This window comes from Pithys albifrons, chromosome 23, assembly GCF_047495875.1.
Source record: "Pithys albifrons albifrons isolate INPA30051 chromosome 23, PitAlb_v1, whole genome shotgun sequence".
In the NCBI taxonomy this organism is placed as follows: domain Eukaryota; kingdom Metazoa; phylum Chordata; class Aves; order Passeriformes; family Thamnophilidae; genus Pithys; species Pithys albifrons.
Window position 1 is genome coordinate 4757636 of NC_092480.1, and position 23783 is coordinate 4781418.

The 23783-nt window shown below is 51.4% G+C and overlaps 1 protein-coding gene across 8 annotated transcripts in view; it reads right to left on the reverse strand.

Moving 5' to 3' along the window:
• NTM (neurotrimin) overlaps positions 1 to 23783 on the reverse strand; it is a 365773-nt gene that overhangs the window by 128551 nt on the left and 213439 nt on the right. For 2 of the 8 annotated variants that reach the window (XM_071576242.1, XM_071576244.1), the window contains exon 2: positions 10444 to 10528. In XM_071576242.1, the coding sequence (XP_071432343.1) occupies positions 10444 to 10528 (85 nt within the window). Of the gene's footprint in view, positions 1 to 10443; positions 10807 to 10927; positions 11342 to 11479; positions 11509 to 17525; positions 17603 to 23783 lie in introns of those variants that run through there. The other 6 variants (XM_071576243.1, XM_071576240.1, XM_071576248.1 and 3 more) reach the window with 5 other exon arrangements.

Consider the following 23783-nt stretch of genomic DNA (forward strand, 5'->3'; position numbering starts at 1 on the left):
CAACCAGTGCCACCAGCGGCACTGCAGCTGGACCGCCCGGGCTCCTGGCTGGGAACCCACCAGCCCTATGGCCACACTCAGATGGCTTTTCCTGCTCCCTGCTCAGGCCATTTATTTAGCGTTGAGAAGCAAAAGCTGCCTTCACACCAGGCCCTGGCACTGCCTCGCCGAGCCCCCTGCGCGACGCCGCCGTCTCACGGCCACCGCCCGGCATGTGATTCCTTGACAGCCCTGGCTTTGGGCGCTGACTGGCAGTGGGAGCTGCATTTGCAGGGGAAAGGGAGCAGTGCTGCCAGCTCTTAGTGACAAAGGGAGTGTTTATAACAGGCGCGGTGACAGCTGTCCGAGTGCCACATTTATTTACAAAACGTTAGTTAAATTACTGACAGTTGGCGCTGCGAAGGGAAGCTGAGAGGAAGAGTTGACATCTCCCCATCTCCTGCAGCCCCGTGGTGCCTCTCAGCAGGATCACAGCCTCCCTTCCCACTCTGGGTGGCAAAGGCTTGTGCACCACCTGCACCTTCTCTCCTTCCCTTCCCACCAAACCTGCACAGGGTCATGCTGCACTTCCCAGCGATCCCAGAGGGTCAATCCCATCAAGGGGGAGGGGTGAAGTTTCTCCAGGTGATGGATGCACTGTCACCAAGCCCTGACTTTTTTTTTGAAGGACCAAGAGGATCTTTATCACCCTGGGATCTCTTCAGCCCTTGACTGAACAACTTCAGTAGTTTAGATGACTTTGGGCAGTGCCATTTGAATGGAGGGAGGTCGCCAGGATGGCCAAAAATGTCTGGTGTGCTGTTTTCAGACTCACAGAGGTGTCTGAGGTGAAGGCCCCACGTCTGCTAAACAATGTCAACAGTCTGCACGCTGCTGGCTTGGAACCAGTGAGGAAATTGCAGCTGCCACCTTCTGGGAGACAAGGACAACAAAAAAATTTAGGAGCCCATCTGACACGCACCAGTGAAGGCATCTCCTTCGACCAACCACTCCATGACGAAGCAATAACAACCCAAGAAGGGATTTTGACCTGCTGACCACAGAACTGCTTAGGTTGGAAAAGGCCTCCAAGGTCATCAAGCCCAACTATGCCCCCAGCACTGCCAAGGTGTCCCCAAGTCCCACATCTACATGACTTTTAGATCCCTCCGGGGATGGTGAATCCACCACTGCCCTGGGCAGCCTGAGCCAGGCCTTGACAACCTTTTTGGTGTAGAAATGTTTCCCAGTATCCAACCGAAACCTCCACTGGTCCAACTTGAGGCTGTTTCCTGTTGTCCTAATGCTTGTTACTTAGAATCGTAGAATCACAGAATCAGTTGGATTGGAAAGGACCTCCGAGATCATCAAGTCCAACCCTTGGTCCAACTCCAGTCCCTTTACCAGACCATGGCACTCAGTGCCACGGCCAAGCTCAGCTGAAAAACCTCCAGGGATGGGGAATCCACCCCCTCTCTGGGCAGCCCATTCCAATCCCTGAGCACTCTCTCTGCAAAGAATTTCTTTCTGCTCTCCAACTTCAATTTCCCCTGGCAGAGCTTGAGCCCATCGTGCCCCCTTGTCCTATTGCTGAGTGCCTGGGAGAAGAGACCAACCCCCACCTGGCCACAACTTCCCTTCAGGGAGTTCCAGACAGTGCTGAGGTCACCTCTGAGCCTCCTCTTCTCCAGTCTCACCTTAAAGATGTCCAGGGTAGGAGAATCCACCCCCTCTCTGGGCAGCCCATTCCAATGCCTGAGCACTCTCTCTGCAAAGAATTTCTTCCTGATATCCAACCTAAACTTGGGAGAAGAAATCGACCCCCATGTCCTACCCTGACATGGAATACAAGAGAGGGAAGAGGCTTTAATTCCAAAAGTACACAAGTCAAGGCCAACAGACACCTTTGTCTCCTCGTGTTTGCAAAGGACTAAATCACATCACTTACACACACACACCATCAGGGCACCTCCAAACTGCTCCCTCCAGTGCTGCCACGTTCTGCCCTGACTCCCACACTGTGCAAGTTTGCTGAGCAAACAGGGGCACGACGTGCCAGTTGGAAATTTGGCTGTGGAAAACATCATTCAGCATGAACTTTGTCTGATTCAAAGCAGAACAGCTCCTTCAAGTAGTAGAAAGCAATAGGAGGGATGAGGTATGATGGAAAAATTGACCCCAAAACGTAAAGCAGTTCAGAGGTGAGCAGGGAAAGATTTATTTTCAGCTAAAGAGAAACTGTGTGTGTCCAGAAATCCTTCCCTTTGAGACTGAGTGAAATCAAAATCTCAGTATTTCCTAAAAGACACTTTTAAATCCAAAATCTTGCTTTAGCTTAGTCAGGGAACTTCCTGTAACATTTGAAAAGATGCTTCATTGAACACATGAACTCAGATAAAAGGGAAGAAATACTATTTTTCCATGCAAACCCAAACCTGCACCTTTCCCAAAGGAATTCTAAGCCAAATCCTTTCCAGTCAAGGTACACAAGTAAAAAATGGATTGTTTGATAAAAATATCTGGGTTTGAAATAAAAAAAAAAAGTGTTTTCGTGTGTAACAAATTATAGAAGTCTGAAATTGTTGAATAAAAGTAGAAAAAGGTGCTCTCCCAGCTCCTGCTGGATTGCAATAGAAGAAAAGGAACTTGGAAAACATTTTCTTGAATTTCCACGTAGGTCACCCTTCTTTTGAGCTCATCAAGACCTTTCTACTGGACGTTAAGAGAGGAAAACGAATGCCAGATGATTAAGGTTATCCTCATTTTTTAAGGTTCTTTTAAGGAATAAAGTCTTACACAGAATTTGGAAGACTTAGGGGTAAGAACCCAAATATACCTTCAAATGTCACTGCTGTGCCTGTCTGTAGGCCCAAAGTATCCTGAGACTTGGAAGTGGCTCTGAGCCTGGAGCTGCCCTGCTTTCCTTTCATACCTTTGAGAATTTGCTTTTCTCAACAGTTTCCTCTCATGCTTCTTTTTAGAGATGTGCAAAAACCACGAGGCTGAAAACCACGCTGGTTTTGCTGAACTGAGGATGTGAAGCTGGGAAAATAATGATCCCACCACGAAAAAAAATAATAAAAGACTCAAAAAATCCCAAGTAATGAATGTTTGGATCATGGCCGGGGCTCTGCATGTGTCTGATAAAACAGACACAGGTGTCAGAGCCATTTATGGTTGCAGGCACAGAGCCGGTCAAAATCTCCCATCTCTGGGAAAAAACCCTGTGATATTTCATCAGCTGCTCCTGTTGGAAGGTGGTTTTATCCCTTATTTACTCTGTCCTCATTGACATGCAGAGCTGGGCTCGCTCGTCTCCTGTTTGACCCTTGGTGTCCTTTCCTACCCAACACTCTCCCCAAAGGTGTCCCCACCTCCAGGCCAGACTCAGCTCCCAAACCTCCTCTCCATCTCCCTGCCACTGGTTTTCCCAGGGGAAAACCCAGCTGCAAAGTCAAGTCTGCCTTCAGCTTTTCCATACCCACCCATCTGCCTCCTCACTTTGCATATAAACTAAGGACTGTTTCCCAGCATGACTGAGGTGGTGACAGCCAACACTGCTCCCCACCAGATGAAGAATCCTTATTTTAACCATGATTTTTTAATACACACATGATTAAGACGCGCTTGGAGGTTCAGCAGACGCTGCAGCACCCAGACAGCCAAGCCCAAGCCTCAGACTTGGCTCCTTCACAGCTTTGCACCTCGGAAAACCAAACCCAAGGAGAGCAGAAGGTATTTCCCGTTTGCTTTGCAAAAGTGCCGCATGAAACAACGAGCAAACCCTTAGGAGAAGGAATTCCACATTGCTATTCCACACACAACCCGTTCACAGTTTGTACTTTGCAACAACACTGAAATGCTGCCTTCCAACCTGATCCACAGTCCATTACAGTTGGGATAAAGACTTGTGGAGACATTAATGAGGGCTGGATCAGCCCCTTTGCTGGTATAAATCTCTATTGCATCGATGGGATTGCATTTTCCCCATTTGCCTGTTTGTTTGGCTCTGGATTCTCATTACAATTTCTATTAGTCCAGGCTCCCACTGATGTGGTTGTAGATTAGGTCCTTCCTGACTTTTTCCTCTTTCCTTCTGAAGGAAAATAAGGGTGTCTGAGCTCAGACTGGCAGGATTTGGTGAGTCTGGGGAGATGAAAAACAATTCTGTTTGATTAAGAGAAGGATTTTTCCAACAGCATAAATTGGAGTAACTCCAGTGAAGCCAACAGAAGTGACAATGACTTGGGTAAGTAGATGACCCACATCCCCAGGTCAGCTCTGGTTAACACACACATGGAGCTGCCAGTTCATGACATGCAATGCCAGCAGCACTGTGCTAGTGGCCCAAAGGACTCTGCCAGGGTGGAACAGGGACAGCACATCAGGATGGCCAAGGAGCAGACGGGAGGTCCCTTGGACTGGCACCCACAAGTGCTTTGATTGGCTCATGGTTATGTTGAGGCAGCTTCTCAGCAGCCTCACAGTGGCACTGCTTTTGCTGGTCCCAATACCCCTGATTTTGCTTCAGCTCCTACCTAACCGTTCACCCACCAAGCGGCTATGCAGCACCCCAACCATACACCACGTACCCCTGAAATGACAATTCCCTGGCACATTCAACTGATAAAAAGCTCCCAGCAGCCTCTTCAAGCCCCAGGCAAGGGCAGGACATGGGTGGACACTCGAAGCATTTTCCTTCCAGAGGGATGCATTCTGCCACAAAAAGATTGCAACGCAAGCAGATGACTCACAGAGCCAGAGAAAGGAAGTGTTGCAATTGCCATGCACGAATCAAGACATTTATAGGACCTGGGAGGGCACCCAACGTCACACAAGGAGGCGACACAGTGCTAAGAACTGTGAACATCCATTTCCTAACCCTGCCTGAACCATCAGAAGCACCACCCCAGCAAACCACCACTGGCCAGCTGTCACCTGTGAGGCTGCTGACCTCCCTTTCTCCTCATCCCTTCCCATCCCAGAGGAGCAGCATGAAAGTCTGTTTGAATTAAACCTTCTCAGAGCTGATAGACTGGAGGTGCTCAACACAGGATGGAGGTGACAGCTCCAGAAAAGCATGTTTGTCCCTTAGGAGACCCCAACCCAGACATCTCCAGTGAACCAGAGGCAGCAGCTCTACCAAGAGAGCTATAAAGGGAAACCCTCCTCTGGCACAGCAATCAGGAGCTTGTCTCATCTCAGATGGAAATTGCACTCAGGATAAAAAAAAAAAAAAAGGAATAATCCATGCATATGACATTTTTTTCCCCCCACTTTAAGCTGATTCCATCTCCGAGATGGGAGAGAGGTGGCAGAGATTTGCTGACATGCCACTTTAGTAATAAACTCCTCTTTCAAAAACATGCCATCGCCAGCAAAGCAACCGTCTCGTGAGCCACAAACCGCCGCGAGCGCCGCACGTGGGGCTCCTGCAGCCCTTCCTGCACAGCATTCCAGGAGTGTGGGAGGAAAACCCTGACCGGAAAGGAAGACCCAGCAACAATGGGAAGAGGAGAGAGGCAGGGGTGAAGCAGCACCGTGCAGGCACAGGTGCAGGAGAACATGCTCTGCCCCTTCTCCACCCTAACACAGGAGGAGTCAGCACAGCCCTGAATTTATTCCTTCACCCTCAGGACAAAAAGTAGAGGTTTGGAGGAGAAGTGTAAATGTTCTGGATACTGCAGGAGTTAGGGGGATAAACTTTGGTTGGTCAGACATGAACCAGCAGCTTAGCTCCATCCTCACAGGACTGCTGGGGGCTGCTCCCAGCCCAGCCCAAGCACTCAGAATTCCTTCCCTACTCAGGAACCAAGGAAAGCAAAGGTATTATACCTTGGCCTCTGCAGCCTGCAAGCCTGAGCTCTATCCCCCCAGTGTGGACTTGGGAAGCAGGCAGGGAATTGGGAAGTGAGCAGTGAAGCAACCAGGTGTTTCAGTGTGTGAAATAAATAACTGTAGCAGAATAAAAACTACCAGATACTGGGCTGGGAGACGATTGGAATGGGATGACTTTTTCCTGGGAGCAGGTGTGAGCCCTGGGGAGGGATCTGGGCATTGATCCAGCAATAAGGAATTTGGTGGTTGTGCAAGGATAGGGGAGTTGGCCAGGGAGGGCAGGGGATGGGAATACAAAACTTGGAGTGTTCTCTGGGGTGCTGGTGGGTGGGACAGGGTGGACAAACAACACTCCCTTGTGGGGTTATTGCAGCTTAAAGTGGGAGTGGGAGCCAGGAGATAAATGGACACAGAGCTGTGCAGACACCAAAGGAGGTTTAGCAATCAGGGTTGGACCCTTTTATGAACAGCCTATGCCCTGTCTGGCTTTTCTTACTCACTCCAGGAGCCCAGCCCTGCACTGGACAGCGCCCTGTGAGCCCCTCATGACTCAGTTCTGAGGCTACAGGGATGGCAAACATGGCTTTCCCAGGAATAGAGAGCCTGGAGTGGGTTTCCCTGACTCCCAGCAGGATTGCTGCTCTCATTGACTGCAAACCACAAAGACAACTGCCCAAAACCTCAGCAGAGAATCACCCTCACTCAAGCCCTGGCAGGAGCAGCATTGCCTCGGCATGGAGGGAGACACAGGAGCTCTCCCAGGGCCTGTGTGCTGGAACACACCACACATCCCCTGGAGACCATCCATATTTCTCATATTACACAATAAAAACACAAAAAAATGCAAACTCCTGTGAGTAAAGGGGAAAAGATGGGGCAGCAAAGAGTCACAGAAAACAGACCCATCTCTGAAAAATACTCTTTTCTGCTTAGCAAACAAGCACTTTCTGTTTGCACCCATCAAACAAACACGCTTGATTTTGTTTTGTTTCGCAGCCAAGTTATCATTTCTCCAAAATTATTTCAAGCTCACAACAGGGGCCAAATAAATTTGCAAAGCAGGCTTAGGTAAACCATGGCAGAGCTCAGTGGTGAAGCACATAGCCCTTTTCAAAGCCTGAGTGGAAACCATGGGAAACATCAGGGTTAAAAAAGCTTTGACTCATGTTTAACTCAGATTTGACTTTTAGTGTTGGAATCAAAGGGGGGAACAAATGAAGGCGTCACATCACCCTGCCAAGAAAGCCAGAGATGGACAGAGCAGCCTGTGAAAGTGGCCCCCACCCTACAGCCAGATCTGTTCATCATCTGCCTGAGGCACCAGTGAAGTCGGGGGGACTAGTGAATTTGGGGGACCCCAATGAATTCAGGAGGGCACCAACGGGTGTCTGTGCTGCTGATGGGAATGTCAGAGCCTCGCCGTGCAAAGCGCTGACTGATGCCAATTAAAGGGAAATCATAATCAAGCCATTTGTTTTAGTGCCGAGAGAGCTGCTCCAAAGGTCTCAGCAATGCCTGGACTCAGTTCAAGCACTGGTTGGAAGCTCAGAATGGGTCTTATCCAGCATGAGCTGCTTGTTATTGACAGGCAGATGCTGTCTGGACATGGTGGGAAGGGATGAAGATCAGCCTCATCCTCACAGTGTGGCCTTGTGAGATCGAGCAGGACAGACAGCTCTGACCTTCACAGGCACACGAGCCCTCGGTGTAACCCCAAGATCAGGTACCAACACATCCATCAATAAAATCACTGAGCTGTTGGACCCAACACCCTCAAACTTTTCCCCTATTGAACGATTTTGCTGCACCCAGGAGCAAATCCTACCCCTCTTATCCTAGATAGTAGTTTTAACCCAACATCTAAGCCCAGATTTGAATTTAATACAGTCATCTAAAGTGCTGGTACCAAAGACATGTCTGTACCCTCCAGCAGACACATCATGAGACAGAAGGAAACATCTGAATGTCTCCAGTGACTCTGGTCCTAAACTGATCCCCTGCAGTGGATTGCACGGAGCAAAGCCCGTGCCCTTTTCAAAGGAGAAGTGTCCTTGCAGCCTTAAATCCAGCTTCTTTTCCAGCACTGAATTCACTCTGCTGGGAGGGAAAGAGCTGAAAAGAGGTTCTTGGCAGGGCACCACTTCTTGACAGCAGCTTGGGCTCCTCAGCACCTGCCACCCCCATAAAATAACCTATTTCCAACACTCAAGCCCTTTCCCTTGGGAAAAAGGTGGGCCAGGACTTCCCAAGTGCTTCAGAGGAACAGCAACTTCTGCTGCTGAGTTTTCAGTTGCTGTCCCTTTTGTCATCTGTGACAAAACAAGAAGGGACCTCTAGAAATATCTCTCTCCTTCCAAATTCTTGGCTGCAACTCTCCAGCCTCCCACCTTGCATGGAAATGAGTAGGATTGGATTACACCTGATTTTTTTTTCCTTCCCTGACTGCCACCCATGCAGGGCTGGGCAGGAGGTGGCCAGAAGCATCGTTGGGGTGTGCTGAAGCCTTTGTAGCAGCATTGCTATTCTGCACAAGTTAACTCCTCCACAACAGATCGATGGGTGTGCTGGGCTGGGAGGGGAACAGGCAGGAAGATTCATTCCTCCTTGATTTCCTCTGGTTTTCACATGCTTATCTTCTCCCAGCTCCTGCCACAGCACAGCATGACTGGGACCAACCAGGGGATGCAGCAACATCCCACTGCCTGCCAGGCTGACTGCTCCCACCTCAAACCAGCAGGAAAACATCCCAAAAATTCCAAGGCAAAACACACTCCTCCACCTCTCTGTCACCAAAGCAGTGCCGAGCTGGTGGCAGCAGAAAGCCATTAATTTCCAAGAGCAATGCCTGCTCTAGGGCAGGACAGCAGGAGTATCATCTGCACAGTGGGAAGGGCATCAGCTCAGTCTGTGTATCCCAGTCCTGTCTCCTGGGGTTTGTATGGATGAGGCACCTGCCAAGGGACATGGGTATCCCCTGCCACCAGAATGTCTTCCCATCTCAACTGGGATGTGCCTATGGTGGGTCTGGGATGATGGCACATCACTGCCCTCCCTCCTCAGAGCCACCTCCCAGGGACAGGATTTGTCCCCCTTCCCACCAAACCTCCCAGACAGAAGGCAAGAATCCCTCCTGCTGACTCACCCCAGCTTCCCTTTGTTCTCCACTGACACTGGGTGACCACTCAATGCCAGGGCAGAGGACCTTGATCCAGACCCTCAATCTGTGCCTGAAGCCCTGTGCAGACCCCCACCAGAGCCTCTTGCAGTAAGTTTGCCAAGCACCCACCCTGCTGCTGCCACCCCCTACTACGCATTTTGCTTCCCAGACCCTCAGTAACCCAACCCCCTCCCCCTCTGGCACCCCCATGGCAGCATCTGTAGGATTTTCAGCACTTGGGAGAATGAAGTGATTCAGGAAAGAAAAGGGGCCACCACTTTTTTTAGCTGAGCTCAGTGAGGCAAATTCCTAAGCGAGACACTCCCTCCTTCACCCTCGACCACCCAATTTCCAGCCTCTTTGCCCAGTCGTGCCATGACGCAAGGCAGATCCAGAGCAATGGCCACAACACAGCTCCCTCCCTCCTGGGAGCACGCAAGGGCTGCGGGGGGGACGAGAGAACTGGCTGCAAACAACTGAGTTGCAGGAAAATTCCTGCTGAAATACCCCCGGAGGCTGTTCCCCTGCCCTGGCTTGGCCCTGCTCCACAGGCTGGCGTAAAGCAGGAGTGCGGTGCCACCGCACCCACCCAGCTGGCCCCGCAGATGTTGGTGTCACCCATGCAACGCCCCGGAGAAGGGAAGTCGCTCCTGAGCACGCCGGAGTTGCAAGCGCCGCTTCCCAGCGCTGCAATTAAAACCTGCCTTTTGATTTTTAATGTCCCTATCACACATCCTCTGGGATGACTGCGCCCATCTGCTGCGAGGACGGGGACGAGTGTCTGGGCATAAGATGTCCCAGAAGTTACGCTGGTCAAAATCACAGATTCCTTGGCAGTCCCTGCATCCCCCAGGTTGCTGCTGCAGGTGACAGAACCCGGTGCAACGCCCAGCCCGAAATCCCCCTCCCCAGGGAGTTAAGGCTGGCAGGGAGCATCAACCTCTGCCTCTGGAGCAAGGGGATGTTTAAGGAGTGGAGCATCCACCTGCCCCATCCTGCGTTTCGCTGTCCCAGCTGGTCTGAACATGAGGAAAAGGAACAAAACCACACCGGGGGTCAACAACTCCCTCTTTCCCCAGGCTGGGGTGGTCTGACACGCATGAAGATTCTCTCGGTGCTGCACCCCTAGAGCAGAGCAGGATTTATCCGCACCGAACGCGGCCAAAGTGCCCGAGCCACGATACCGACAGCAGGAATTGCGCCCCTGCCTCGCACCGCTGTGGGGCAGGGGACCAAAAGGGAATCACACTCTCCTGTTTTTCACCCCCCAGTAACTTTTCCGGAGAGAACTGTGGGGGCTGAGCCCAAGCCCAGTGCGCTGGCACTCCAATCTCTGGGCTCGCTGCCGTCTTGTACCTCCAACCGACACGGCGCATCCCCCGTGGGGAAACTGAGTCACGTTCCCAAAGCCACCATGCGACCAAGACCCCCCCAAAACCCCCCAAAGCCCCCCGTCCAGCTGCTCCTACCTGAGCGTGGCGCTCTCCCCTTGCCGCACTGTCACGTTGTCCATGGCTTTGGGGAAGGTGGCATCTCCGCTGCGCACGGGCACTCCTGCGGGCACAAGGAAGAGCAGCCTGAGACAGAGGACGACCAGGCACCTCCAGGGCAGGGCTAAGCACCCACCGACCCCCATCCTGGGCAGCGGGGACTTTTCCAACAGGCAAAAAACACACCCGACAAGGCGAAAAGGGGAAAGGGGCGGGTGGAGAGGAGGGATGGGGGGGAGCAAAACCACCGGGGCGAGCGCTGCGGAGCTCCACGGAGATCAGGAGAGCCCCCGGCAAGGCTGGCTGCGAGCGCTGAGCCTGCCGAGCGGCATCGGAGGGAGTCCCGCTGTCCTCGGGCGAGGGAGGAGGACGGGAGGGCCGAGGGGAGGAGGAGGAAGAGGAGGAGGAGAAGTGGCAAAGGTGCTGGGCGAGCCGGCTCTTCGGGCAACAGTCCGAGGCTCACTTGGGCGAGGAGGCGCCGGGGGGGCCTGGCTGTACCCCACTCCCGCACGCTTGTCCCGAGGCAGTCCAAAAACCAGTCAAAACCAAAAAAACCACCCCCGAGGCGAGCTAGCAAAGGTGTCCAGGCGCAAGAAGGCACAGCGGGCAAAAGCCTCCGGGATGCCCTGCAGCTCCTCTCCTCTCGCCCCGCTGTCGAAGGGCTGATCCAGGCGGGATGCAGGATGCAGGCTGGGGATGGGAGGACGGCGGGATGCAGAACGCGGGTCTGTCAGGCTGCCGGAGCCCCTGACTGGGCTCAGCGGCGGGCGGGAGGGGCGCGGGGCGGCGGCAGCACCCCGGCCCCGGCCGGCAGCATCCCCGGGGTTGTCATGGCAGCGGCTCCAGCGCTGCCCGGCGCCTCGGCTCCCGCACGCCCCGAGCCCCGCACACGGGCGGGCGGGAGGCAGCGGGGCGGGATGCGCGCCGAGGACACACATTAACCCCCGGCGCGCCACGCTCTTGGCAGGGGGATTTCAAGACCCCCTTCTTTCCCCCTGGCTGCTCCCGCGCTTACCTGCACCCCGCAGTGCTTTCCTATTTGCCCTCGACCACCTCTGCGCCTTTCCCATCCCAGGCGGCAGCGCCGCTGTGCAGGAGGGGAAACTGAGGCACGGGATAATATCCCCCCTTCCCCCCAGCCCAGGTGATGATGATGAGAGGCAGGTGCGTGTCCTGCTGGTCCCCTGCACCTCCTGAGCACAGCGTGAGCTTAAGTGGCAAATTCCTCCCCAGCTGCAAGCACGGTCCCCGTGTACTTTTTATCAGCTCATAATTTAACAAATATCACATTTGCTTATGCCGAGTAATTCCTCCTTCTCTCCACTAGTGGCTAAACACATTAATATTTCCAGGCACAGTTCCGTGCTGGGGAAAAGGTGCTGGGGAGCATCCTCAGAGCAGAGAGTCCTGAAGCCAGCAATCAAATCGCAGGTTTTGGGCAGCTGCACCCCTCAAACACCCTCAGCTGCAGCAGCCCAGCCCTGGGGGACAAAAGGCCTCTCCCACTTGCTGTCCCCAGTGACTTCCCTGCTTTGCCTTATCCAAAAATCCTCCCTCCATTCCCCACCAAGTGCTCGGCAGCTTTTACACGATACCAGTGTGGGGGTTTTTGTCGTTTTTGAGTTCGCTGCCAACCTGAGCTGGATTCAAACCGGTGACCTAGATGTGAAAGGATCCATAGCCTGTTACTAATCCCTGGAGTCTCCGAATCCCCTGTAAACTACTGCTTAATTCACTAACTGTGCTATTTAATCTCTAAAACATTATGAGCTGTGCCGGGCAGAGGAAACACTCCATCAAATAAAGCTTTATTACTATTGTGCGTGCTGACGGGTCATACGAGAAGGGGATTGCTCTGCAAGTCTCTACTTTTTCCTTGTCTAGAGGTTCTCTGCTCCTTGAATTTAGCGCTGGTGGGACGTGCTGCCTCGAGTCCTGTGTTTTCCCAGAGGAAACAGCAGCTTTCCCCAGCACTTGGCAGGACTTTAATCCCTGCAATGAACTCCACCGGCTGATCTGGCAGGGGAAGGGTGAACGCTGCATTCAGCAGATCCTTCAGGGCCACAAATTACACAGGAGGGGTCTCTGAAACCTCACTGTATAAAGAGAGACCAGCAGAGGCAGGGTGGAAGTCTTTGTGCAGGGTTGTGGGATTGCACCAGGGTGTACAAGTCAGCAAAGAATACAACACACCTCTCCTGCTGGTTGCTGCAGCATCCCAGACCTCTGGAAGGATCAGGACCCTGCTGTGATACCTACAGGACCATCACACAAGAACTTGCTCTTTGTGAGGCTGTTCCTTTGGATGGGCAGAGACCATCTCCTGTGTCAGCAAAACCAGAGGGATTCCAATAACCACAGCCAGTTAACCTTTTAACACAGAATTCAGGCCTGGATCGTCAGGAACATCTTAAATCATGAGAAAAAACACCTCCCTGCACTAAAAACGAGTGAGGTTGGGGCAGAATGTGACCTGCTGAGCTGTTTCAGCCTTTGCCAGGGCTGAATTTGGCCCACTGTTAGATCATCAGCAGCATTGTTTGAAGATCCCAAGGAATTTACATCCAATATGCTCCTGCATACTAAAGCCCAGCAGAATCCCTTGCCTCCCTCCCTCTCTTGCATACATACAATGTACATATAAATCAGCCTGTCACAGCTCGTCTCTTTCCTGACAGCTGTAATTGCTTCGGACTATAAAAATATCTATAGACAATAAACACAACGCGGGAAAACAGCAAAGAGAAAACCAAATCAAGGTTCCTTTAAATAATTCAGTTGCTCCAGCAGCAGAGGAGCCAGCAACTGAGTCCAGCTGTGAAGGTTCAGCAGCGAGAGAAAGAGAGCTTTGTAGCCTCCTCTGGGGATGAGAGAGTCTTTTTTCCTTCGCTGGGTTTTGACCACAGCAGCAGCAGAGTTTGCCGCACACGGGCTGAGCCCATCTGAGCACCAAACAGCCTCTCACTTTCAGCTCCTTCCCTTTCTTCCTACTTAGGTAAAAGTCTCTCTCTTTTTTTTTTTTTTTTCACTGCTAGCAACAGGCAGGAGACGGACAGAACGAGCACAGGCACTCGAGGTGTATATTTATCTCCGTATCCGTCTCCTCAACCTCCTCCTTCCCAGCAAGGCTAAAGACCCCCCTCTCCTGGCAGAGACCACAAACAGGGCAGCAGAGCAGCAAGGGCTGGCTGGCTGGCTGGCTGGCTGGATGGATGGATGGGAAGGGATGCAGCGGCGAGGATGGAGCCGAGGGAAGGATTTTCCCCTCGGGTGGTGGCAGGGATGATGTTAAAAGCATGAATGGAGAAGGGGTTAGCAGGGTTTGCTTCCCAAAGGAGCATTTCGGGGAGGGGGAGGCTTGCAGGCAGAGCAGAGAGCAGGTCAGTCCCAAAAGTGCCCCACAAGGAAGAACTATGGATTTTGGCTTGCTGCAAGGACCCTTCAGCAAACACTGCCCCAGTCTCAGACGTTTTTCTGCAAACCCAAGCCTTAAGCAACTAATCTACAGATCTGAGTGGCCCCAAAGGCCAATACCCAGGTGCAAATTTGCAGTTAAAGTTCTTCTGTCATTTGATGCTGCACTTTTTTCTGTTTTCTCAGAAATAGCTAACACAATTCTGCCATCTATTTCACTTGTTTGCAAGTTAAGTCAAAGATCCTCCCATTCATATCCCTCCCTTCAAACCTATATCCATACAATCCTCCACCTCCCCACACCAACAGATTTCATTCCTGGAGAACAAAAAAACCTCCTTCCAGTAAGTAGGTCACAGCAAGGCAATTTCTACAGCCAGATTCCTCTTTTAATTCCTTTTTTTCCCTTTTCAGGAAGCTGATAGATGGCAATCTATAACCCCAAAGTGGAAATTTATTTTTAATCTGAAATGGCCAAATATGATCAGAAACATAATTTATGCTCGAGACATCCTCGTTCCTTCCAAATGAAAACATGATTTTATAACCCCAGCCGTGCTATTGCAGACCCACATTATTCTCCAATAAGCTCCAAGTTGCACAAAAAGTGCTTAATTTTCTTGGCATTAGTCAGGTGAATGACACACGAGTCCGAGGGAGCTTTTCCTAAATAACTGAGCCCTCCATGTGTACAACCATTCAAAGCTGCAAAGGACGTGGGTTCCAGCTCCGCTCACTGACTCATTTATCCTCTCGTTAACGGTGGCCCCAATTAAGAAACAATGATTAAGAGCCTTACTTGGCTGGAGCCATTTTGAGCCCTTCTCGCCCCAAAGGCATTTCCTGCTCCGAGCTGGAGAAATTGCCTGTTCAGGGCTGTTTCTAGGGCAGTTTTTGGAATGCAAGCGGCATCCTCAGGGGTGCTCAGCCCTCAATCCCAGCAGTGACTCCCGGCACTTCACAGTGTTTAAAAACAGTGCAGGAGACCCCATTAATCCCTGCTAGAGATGCTGTTAATATTTAACTGCAGTTTAGATAAACTTGCAGTAACCATCCTATTAAATTTCAATAAAATGTGCTTTTGGGAGCCTTCCCCTACAGCCACGCTGGGATCTGCTGCCCTGCTCTGCCTGCACTTTGCACCAAGAGCCTCGCAGTAAAAAAGGAACATTTTGTTTGCCCTTTAAAAAACTGCTGGGCTTGGGTTTGTCGCTTGCTCTCATCGTGCTCAGGGACTTTGGAATTTTCAAGCATGAGTTAACTCATTCCAGGGCGCCCCTGGCTGAGCTGCCAAGGGGCTGCAGAACCAGGAGCCCTGAAAAAGGTTGCAAATCTGTCCCAAACTGGTATTGCAAACACAGCAGAGGATTAACCTCCCTGCAACATCTCAATAGGTAGCTGAGAATGCACCACCAGAGGACAAGGAAAGGCAAAACACCCCATAGGGCATTGCCAGCCCTAAAATAGAGACATGCAGCAACACCCTCAAGGATGCTGAACATCCTGGATAGGGCTTGGAGCAACCTGGGCTGGTGAAAGGTGTCCCTGCCCATGACAGGGAGTAGAACAAGATGAACTTTGAGGTCCCTCCTAACCCAAACCATCCTGTGATCCTTTGTACATTCCAGATGGACCAGGCAGGGCTGCAGCTTGGACATAATATCAGGAGGATTCACAGCAGCCCTCAAGGCCTGGCTTTTCCCTTGGGATTACTCCTTTCTCCCACAGTCCTCAGGGTCTGGGCCTTTTACAACAGCCCAGACAACACAGTTTAAGAATCAACACCTCTGTGCATCCAACAAACATCTATGCAGAGGGTTAAAAAATGATGGAGGAGCTACCAGGCAACGCTGGCACAGTGAGAATTATGAACTGGGATTGATCCTTGATACAAATCAATATTGGTTTTACATAAATCTCTTTCTTGGGGCTTTGTTGGGAGGTTATGGCACTGTATTAACATGCAAAAAAATACCCTATACACTCTCTCTGCACCCACAGCAGAGTTTGATCAGCACGGATCAGGTGCCAGGGACAGCTGATGACGTGGGATTAAACCATGTCATTAACCATCTAACAGCACTTTATAGAAGTGTGACATTAGCCCAGAGATCTACAATTCAATCCAGCAGGAAGTGAAAAGGCTTTAAAGAGCTGAATAGGCTGAAAAGCAAAGCCAGACACTGCTCAGGTCTCACCATGGATAATTGGGAGCTCCAGCACAGCTCCCTCAAATGTGAAAACACAAGACTCTACCCCACTGAGGCTCTGCCCTGGATAACCCTTTGGAGAAGCAGCTCCAAGAATTGTTGTGCCTTCTGAGATGGTCCCAAGCCTTCTCCAGGTCATCTGAATATCACACACACAACCCAAACTGCAAGGAGAAATAAAAAGATAAATGTTCCTGGCCCACCATCACATCCACCCCACTCCACCCACCGGAACGAACCTTTCACTACCAGAAAGCTGCTCAGTCCCCACAAAACAGGCACCCAGAGAGGTGCAGATAGTTCAGTTTATACCTCTCAAAACCAGGGGGTGAAATCCAATCTTTCCTTTCTGACTCCCCACCAGCCGCAGCCAAAAAGGAGCTTTTTCACCTCAAACAGCACCTTTGCAGCACTCATTGTTTTGCCAACCTGATTCTCTGAAGTCACAAAATTGCTCGAGGAAAAAAAAAAATCCAGGCTCTCCGCTGTCTGCCTGGATCAATTTGAGTTTTGTCACTGGTCTTCTGACCCTCACGGCTCTCTGCATTCCAAGAATAATATTAATAATAGTCATGCCATTAAGCAAGATGCTTGGTTTGAATGTGGAGATTTTGAGGAATGATCTCATAAATTTAATTCCCGGGGTACCATCTTGGAGCGTTAACAGGCGCAGTCGCCTCTGAATTCTGGGAAATGAGCATAATTACATGGAGATCGACAAGGCACAAATGCCAAGAATTCTGTTAACCTTTAATACTGCAAAAAAACTCTCCCCTTGTAATTATCTCTTTCCTTTGTCTTAAATGTTACTGATGAATATTTAGTGGGATAAGCAAATAAAAGGAGGATGAGGGGTGCAAGGAGGTGCAGTTTTCTGTGGGATGAGGCTGAAAATCTCACAGAATCATCGTGGGTTGGGGCAGGATGGGAGGCCAGGCCACCAAAAATGGCACACGAGGCAATGACACCCCTGTGGTGACATGAAGTCATGGCAGAGCCAGGGGAGGGGACTGTGAGTTACACCAAAATCTAGATTAATTCCCAGCACTGCTGCACAGGCACTTTCATCCAGGTCTGTGGTGGGCATGGAGTGATCCAATGACCCTCACTGGGATGGTTTCAGGTGCCCTTGCTCCAAACAGAACTTTGTCTTGGAATAAAACTTCCCAGGTAAAAAACACATCACCTTTCAAACACATCCTCCCTAGGGCTGCAAATGGCACTGCCCTCTTGCTGCACATGGAGTCTGATGGAAAGAAGATTTTCTCCCGGTGTGAACTGCATTAATATCTGTCACCACTCTGGCATTTCTGCCTATAATGATGAAAAATATGTGCTGAGAATGCGGGGTGCTCTCAGCATCGCCTCCCTCCCCATGAAGAGAAATTAGAAGCAGCTGCTCCTTCTCTCATCCTCTTTCCAGCCCCACAACGTTACCTCGGGAAGCTGATTCTTTGGGAGATGGCGTGGGGATGAGCCAGCCTCGTGACCTATCCACATTCCAGCTGTGCCTTGCTGCACACAAGGGCTCAGCTCTCCCCTCCTCAGAGCTGGAGACTGGTGGAAAGGTCACTCTCCTCTTTTAATGTCGCGTCAGAGCGACCGCTGTGGGAAGGAGGGAAGGAAAAAGCCACATCTCCCCTGCTGGATGGAGGATATCCAGCTCCGTTCTGGAAGGAGGGGGCCAGCAGGAGGTGGTTGGACTTTAACAACCTGCACCGTCAAATGCTTTCAGAACACTGTCCAGGAGCAATGGAAAAGGTGGAAGGAGATTCCTCCTGGATTTCAAGGTGTTGCTTCTATCCACATCCCAACCAGCAGCCGGTTGGAATGGGGAAGGATGCAGCGAATCTCGTGCCATGGGGGATTGCAGCACACCCTTGTGCTTGCCCCAAAATGCTGCAGGGATGAGGATACCCTATCCATGAGTGTGCCAGCTCCAGATCCCAAATTAACCAATACTCCCTGGGCCTCTGAGGTTGGGAGCTGGTCCACCCCGGGGTCCCACAGTCCCATCAGAGAGGTTGGGTGTCACAGGAGAGGCTGGAGCAGTTACAGAGCAAACTTTCCCTCCAGCCTCAAAGCCAGACCTTTCCATCCTCCCTCCTCCCTCATTCCAGGAGGAACGGAGCCAAAGCAGTATTTATTCACAGAAGACCAGAGAGTAAAATGAAATAAAAGAGGTTGCTCATTAAGTCCAACACTTGCCCCTCCTGGGAGGGCTCTGAGAAACTCACTTGCAGTTATGGAGAGGAGAAACACGTGTCAGAGCCCAAAGCCAGGGCTGTTAACAGCAGCAAGGGCTCCAAACTCCTTGAGAGAGATGACACCACAAACCTGGGGTCCCAGCAGCCCCATCTACTGCCCTGGCTACTTCCAACCTCAGAACATGGCAAATGTTCTTCCCACTCCCTTCCCTTTCCCTGCCTTCCTCTGGAGAGAGCTTTCTAGTCTCTAAGCTGCTTTTATGCCCCTTTAAAAGGTTATAAAAGCTGTCTTTATATTCCAATAAAGGGATATAAAAACAACCTTTTTTGCAGTTCAATAAACGTGGTTAACTTTTCCCCCCATTAATACTTTTTTGCCTCAATGCCACGGACATGGATGAGAATGGGGCTCTGGGAATCACATCCCGAGGCAGGAGATGGCAGAGCATCCCAAGAGAGAAGGACCAAGAGGCCACAGAGGGGGTAGAGACAGACAGAGACAGGCATCATGAACTGATTTGCTGCCCAAAAAGGAGAGAGAGATGAGGATACAGCCTCGCTGGATACTGTGCTGGAGCTTTTATCCAAAGGGAAAACCTCCTGGAAGCTGGCATGAACCCAAGGAAAGGCTGTGCTGAGACAGAAATTCAAGTGATGAACTATATAAATCAAGGGACAAACACTTGCCCAGCAGGGCTTTTCCTCTCCTGGGTAAAGTCCCTTTGGTCACCATCCTTGCAGGCACCAGAAAGCCACAGCACCCAGGGCTGTGCCACTTTTCCTCCTGGGTGACAAGGGACAGGTCACTTCACCTCTCGCTGCCAACCCCCTGCTCTTGGCAACATCATTTAGACCTCCTGGGTCAGGAACTGCCCTGTCCAGAGCATCAGTGCCACACGGAGCCTGACAGGTCCCTGCTCCCCACGCAGCCTCCAGACACGGCTCTAATTATTATTTACCAATTGTGCAGCCATCCCGTGGCTTGCAATCCATCTTTCTCAAAAGCATCCTTTTCCTTGGAAGAGGATCTAAACCCATCCTGCTGCTGGTCCAACAGCCTCTCCGGGCATTAAAACAAGGAGGTTTATTATTTTTGGTGACAGCCTGTTCTGCAAGGTGAACACAACTCGTATGAATCAAAGCGACTTGGATTTCATTCATCATCCCCCAGCAGCACCAACATGAAGGGCAGGAGGGGTTTGGCTGTTGAATGCAGAGCAGAGGAGTGTGTTTATCGACGGTGATCTGTCAGTGATGGGGTGCTGGGCCCGTGGCTGCTCGAGGGAGAAGAGTGGGGGAGATGTGAGTTTATAAATAAGGCAAGTCTGGAGTGAGCATCAGGAGGCAGAACTGAAGTGCAGCACCAAGGCAGTGAGAGTCTTCCCAGACTGTGCTCCCATTCCCTGACCTCATTTATCCCTTCCTGCCCCTCCACACATGCTGTGGGATGGGGACCAAACTCTGTCCAGGGCAGGAGCAGCACAGATGATCTTATCATAGAAGCACAGACTGGCTTGTGTTGGAAGGGATCATAAGGATCATCTTGTTCCACTCCCCTGCCATGGGCAGGGACACTTTCCACCAAGCCACATCCAACCTGGCCTTGGACACTTCTGGGGATGGGGCAGCCACAGTTTCTCTGGGCAACCTGTGCCAGGGCCTGCCCACCCTCACAATAAGGAATTTCCTTGTAATATCCCATCTAACCTTGGCCTACACCGAGGGCCTCCTTGCTCCCAGAATCCGGTCCCAGCTCACTCCTGCCCACCCAGCAGGAAGAGGCTGAGCCCTCCCTGCCACAACCAGGTAATTAACCTGACTAATTGCCTTTACCAAGCTCTTTTTTAAGGCTGCAGGAGAACGATGAGGGTGAAGGGAGAGGGTGAGCATCTGGGGCTCCCTGGGGAATTCAAAAGCATTTACAGTCCCTGGCTTGAGAAAATCCATACTCATCTTGGCTCTGTGAGGCAGGGCTGCCCTCCCAAGCTCCTATTAGCAATTCCCAATCATCTTTTATTAGGCCTGCATTGATTTGCTGCTCATTTCGGTGGGAATGCAGAGCTAAGAGCCCCGAGCTGGTCTCAGCCAAGGAATCCCGGCGTGGAGCCGGCAGTGCCGAGAGCAGAGCTGTGGGAATGCTGAGCCAGGCTCAGCCATGCCATGTGCAGAGCTGTCCTTTCCAAACAGACTTGCACATTCCACAGAGCTGGGAAGCAGGTGGGGAAGAGGGATTAAGGGCAGGAGGGGCTGGAGGCTCCTCTTAGTCTTTATTCATGGAGTTCCTTCCATGCTGGGGAGGGGGATTTTGTCTGTCAGGGATTTCTGGAGCCCTGCCTGAGAGAAGTTATCTGGATCCCACACTCCAAACTCCAGCCCTGCAGAGCTGCCTGGGCCAATTATTACCCCCTGGGAGAAACAGTCTCCTGACACTGCTCCTGTTTCCAAGCCAACATTTCCATGTAGCTTGTGAAACACAAATTCTGTTAGGAATCATCTGAATATTTTGTTCTAATAATGCCATAACACCAGTGTACCCATTAGCACATACACGGAAAGGAGTATTTGAATATCAAAACAAAATGAATTTACAGTCTTTTTTTCCCCCTCCTGGCAATGGCATCACTGCTAGTTATCATTTTCCAACTGTTTGCACCACAGCTTTTCCATGCATGTCCCTGCTGTCATCAAACCTGCTGCTCCCTGCACCCCGTGTCCTCAGATAACCCAGGATGTGCTGACATGGGGACAAAAGGACCTCACAGCCCTCAGAGGAGAGTGGATGGGAAGGAACAGTGTGGCAGCTCTGCAGAGGGGATGGTGGGAAATGCAAACCTGAGCGTTTCTGATCCCTCTGCACCCAAATCATCAACTCATCCCATCCCAGCACCACTTCATCCCATCAGAGAATCCACCTCATCCCATCAGAGCACCCATCTCACCACAGCACCCACCTCCTTCCATCACATCGCCCACCTCATGCCATCACAGCGCCCATCTTATCACTCACCCTCTGCACCCAACAGCTCCTACCTCATCCCATCCCATCACTCATCTCATTCCACCACGGCATCCACCTCATCCCATCACGACACCATCTCATCCCGTCACAGCACCATCTCACCCCATCACGACACCGTCTCTCCCCATCACAGGACCCAACTAATCTCACCACAGCACCCATCCAACTCATCCTAGCATCCATCTCATCCCATCCCAGCATCCATCTCATCCCATCCCAGCACCCACCTCATTCCATCCCAGCACCCACCTCATTCCATCCCAGCACCCACCTCATTCCCTCTCAGCACCATCTTATCCCATCCCAGCACCACCTCATCCCATCAGAGCACCCACCTCATCCCAGCAGACTGAGGGGTGAGGGATGCCCCAAACCCCACAGTTTTGTTGCATTTAGACAATTATTTCTATATCTATGTTTTAAAATGCTCCTGCATTTAGCAAGCCAGAGTCACTCCCGAGGCGAGCGGCTCCCAACGCCTGCGGTGAGGAGGATGAAAGGCAGGGGCTGCATCCTTGGATGTGCCTCACTTCACACAGAGCAGGAGAAAATCCAGGCACTCTGAAAACCCTGCCCCAGATCTGCCAGCACAGAAACTTTCCCTCTGCTTTGAACCAGACAACTGAATTCTGTCCCCAGGAAGCAGCTGCCTCTGGGCAGCATGAGACAGGTGATGGGAAGCGGATCTGGGATTTAGGAGGGGTCCAGTGCCTGCCTGGGGGGTGACTGAGCTGATGCTGTGGCAGTGACTGTCACCCACCCAGGTGATGCTAAAGGCTGTGGTACCCACGGCCCTGCAAGGGATGGGACAAGGATTGAGGGAGTCTCCCAAAATTGCCCTGCATAGGGATGTGAGTAAACCAGATAAATTACCATCAGGAAATGAGGTTTTGTTCTAAGCACGTGTTCTGGTGCCAATTCCAGGCATGTAAGAAGTAAAGTTGGTCTGATTTAGAGGGTCTGAGAGCAGCAGCTTTTCAGCTTTGAGTCAGACTTTGTATTATTTAAGTGTCTGCTGCCCATTTTCCCCCTTTGCTTATTTTCCCTCCAGGCAGTCAGGGAAGAGGACAGGGAGACGGAATCTGGAACCTCATGAGATGAGACGCTCTATAATAACAAGCTTGCTGTTGTATTCCTCCTTCTGTCCCCATCAGGGACTCTGGTGCCCCACACCAGACAGAGATGCAGGGACTTGTCCCATGCTGAGATGGGGCTGTCACAGCCTGGCACCCGCCCTGCCTTTCTCCTGGCACCGGCGCAGAGCGAGCAAAGGGAACGGGCCAAATTCCTCCCTGGCGTAGCTTAATTAAAGTCAATGATGTTACACCAGGGATGAACCTGGCCCACTGTCCCGAGCTGGAGACCACAGCAAGTCCAGCTGGCAACTCAGCAGCAACAGGAAGGATCCCTGGCACCGGGAGCGGCACTGGGAACTGTGGGAGGCATTTGTGAGTGGGAGACAGACTCAATAAACCCAGTGCTAAGTAAACCAGATCTGTAATAAATAGCAACAACCAGCATTTCACCTCTTCCAAATGCAGCAGAGAACCAGCCCAAATTGTCCTCCCAAGGCCCATGAGCAGTGGGGACATTTCATTAGCCCTCTTACACTGGCAGGCAAACAGGCACTGGGAGCTTAATAATAATAAAAATCCATTATGTTACAGAGCTTGTTGTCTGTGTATCCCAACTAGCAGCTCTAAAAGGCAGGGAAATGACTGGGCTGGTTTTAATGTTGGGAAGGGGATGAAGGTGGGCAAGAAGGATGGTAATTAGCTTTGGGTCACTCGTCAAGAGGAACCTGAAGTTTGCTGAGTGATGTCACTAAGCCACGTCCAGGCTGGGTTGATGGGCTCGAAGCTGCAGGCAGGGTGGGTCAGGCAAAATGCTTCTTCACAGACTTGAACTGGATAAGTTTTCACAGAGTCATAGAATCATTATGGTTGGAAAAGACCTCCAAGGTCACCAAGTCCAACCTTTGACCAGACACCACCTTGTTACCTGGCCCAGAGCACTGAGCGCCACATCCAGTCATTCCTTGAATACTTCCAGGGATGAGGACTCCACCACCCCTCTGGGCAGCCCCTTCCAATGCCTGACAACCTTTTCCATGCAGAAATTCCTTCTGATGTCCCACCTGAACATACCCTGGCACCATTTGAGGCTGTGTCCTCTTTCCCTGTCACTTGTTACCTGAGAGCAGAGCTCAACCTCCACCTGGCTCCAACCTCCTGTCAGGGAGTGTAGAAAGTGAGAAGGTCCAACCTTCTCACAGAGGGATCTGTGACATCTTGGATCCCTCTGCCCAACCAAACCCATGCCAAGAGATCCCAGGGAGGTCTCACCAAAATTTAACATGGCTCTGTGCTGAGAGCACGAGGGATGTGATTGCCCAGCAATCACAGTGTGATTTCACCCCAGCTACGCTTCCCACACCCGTAATTTCCACTCCACTCATACAACTCCAGG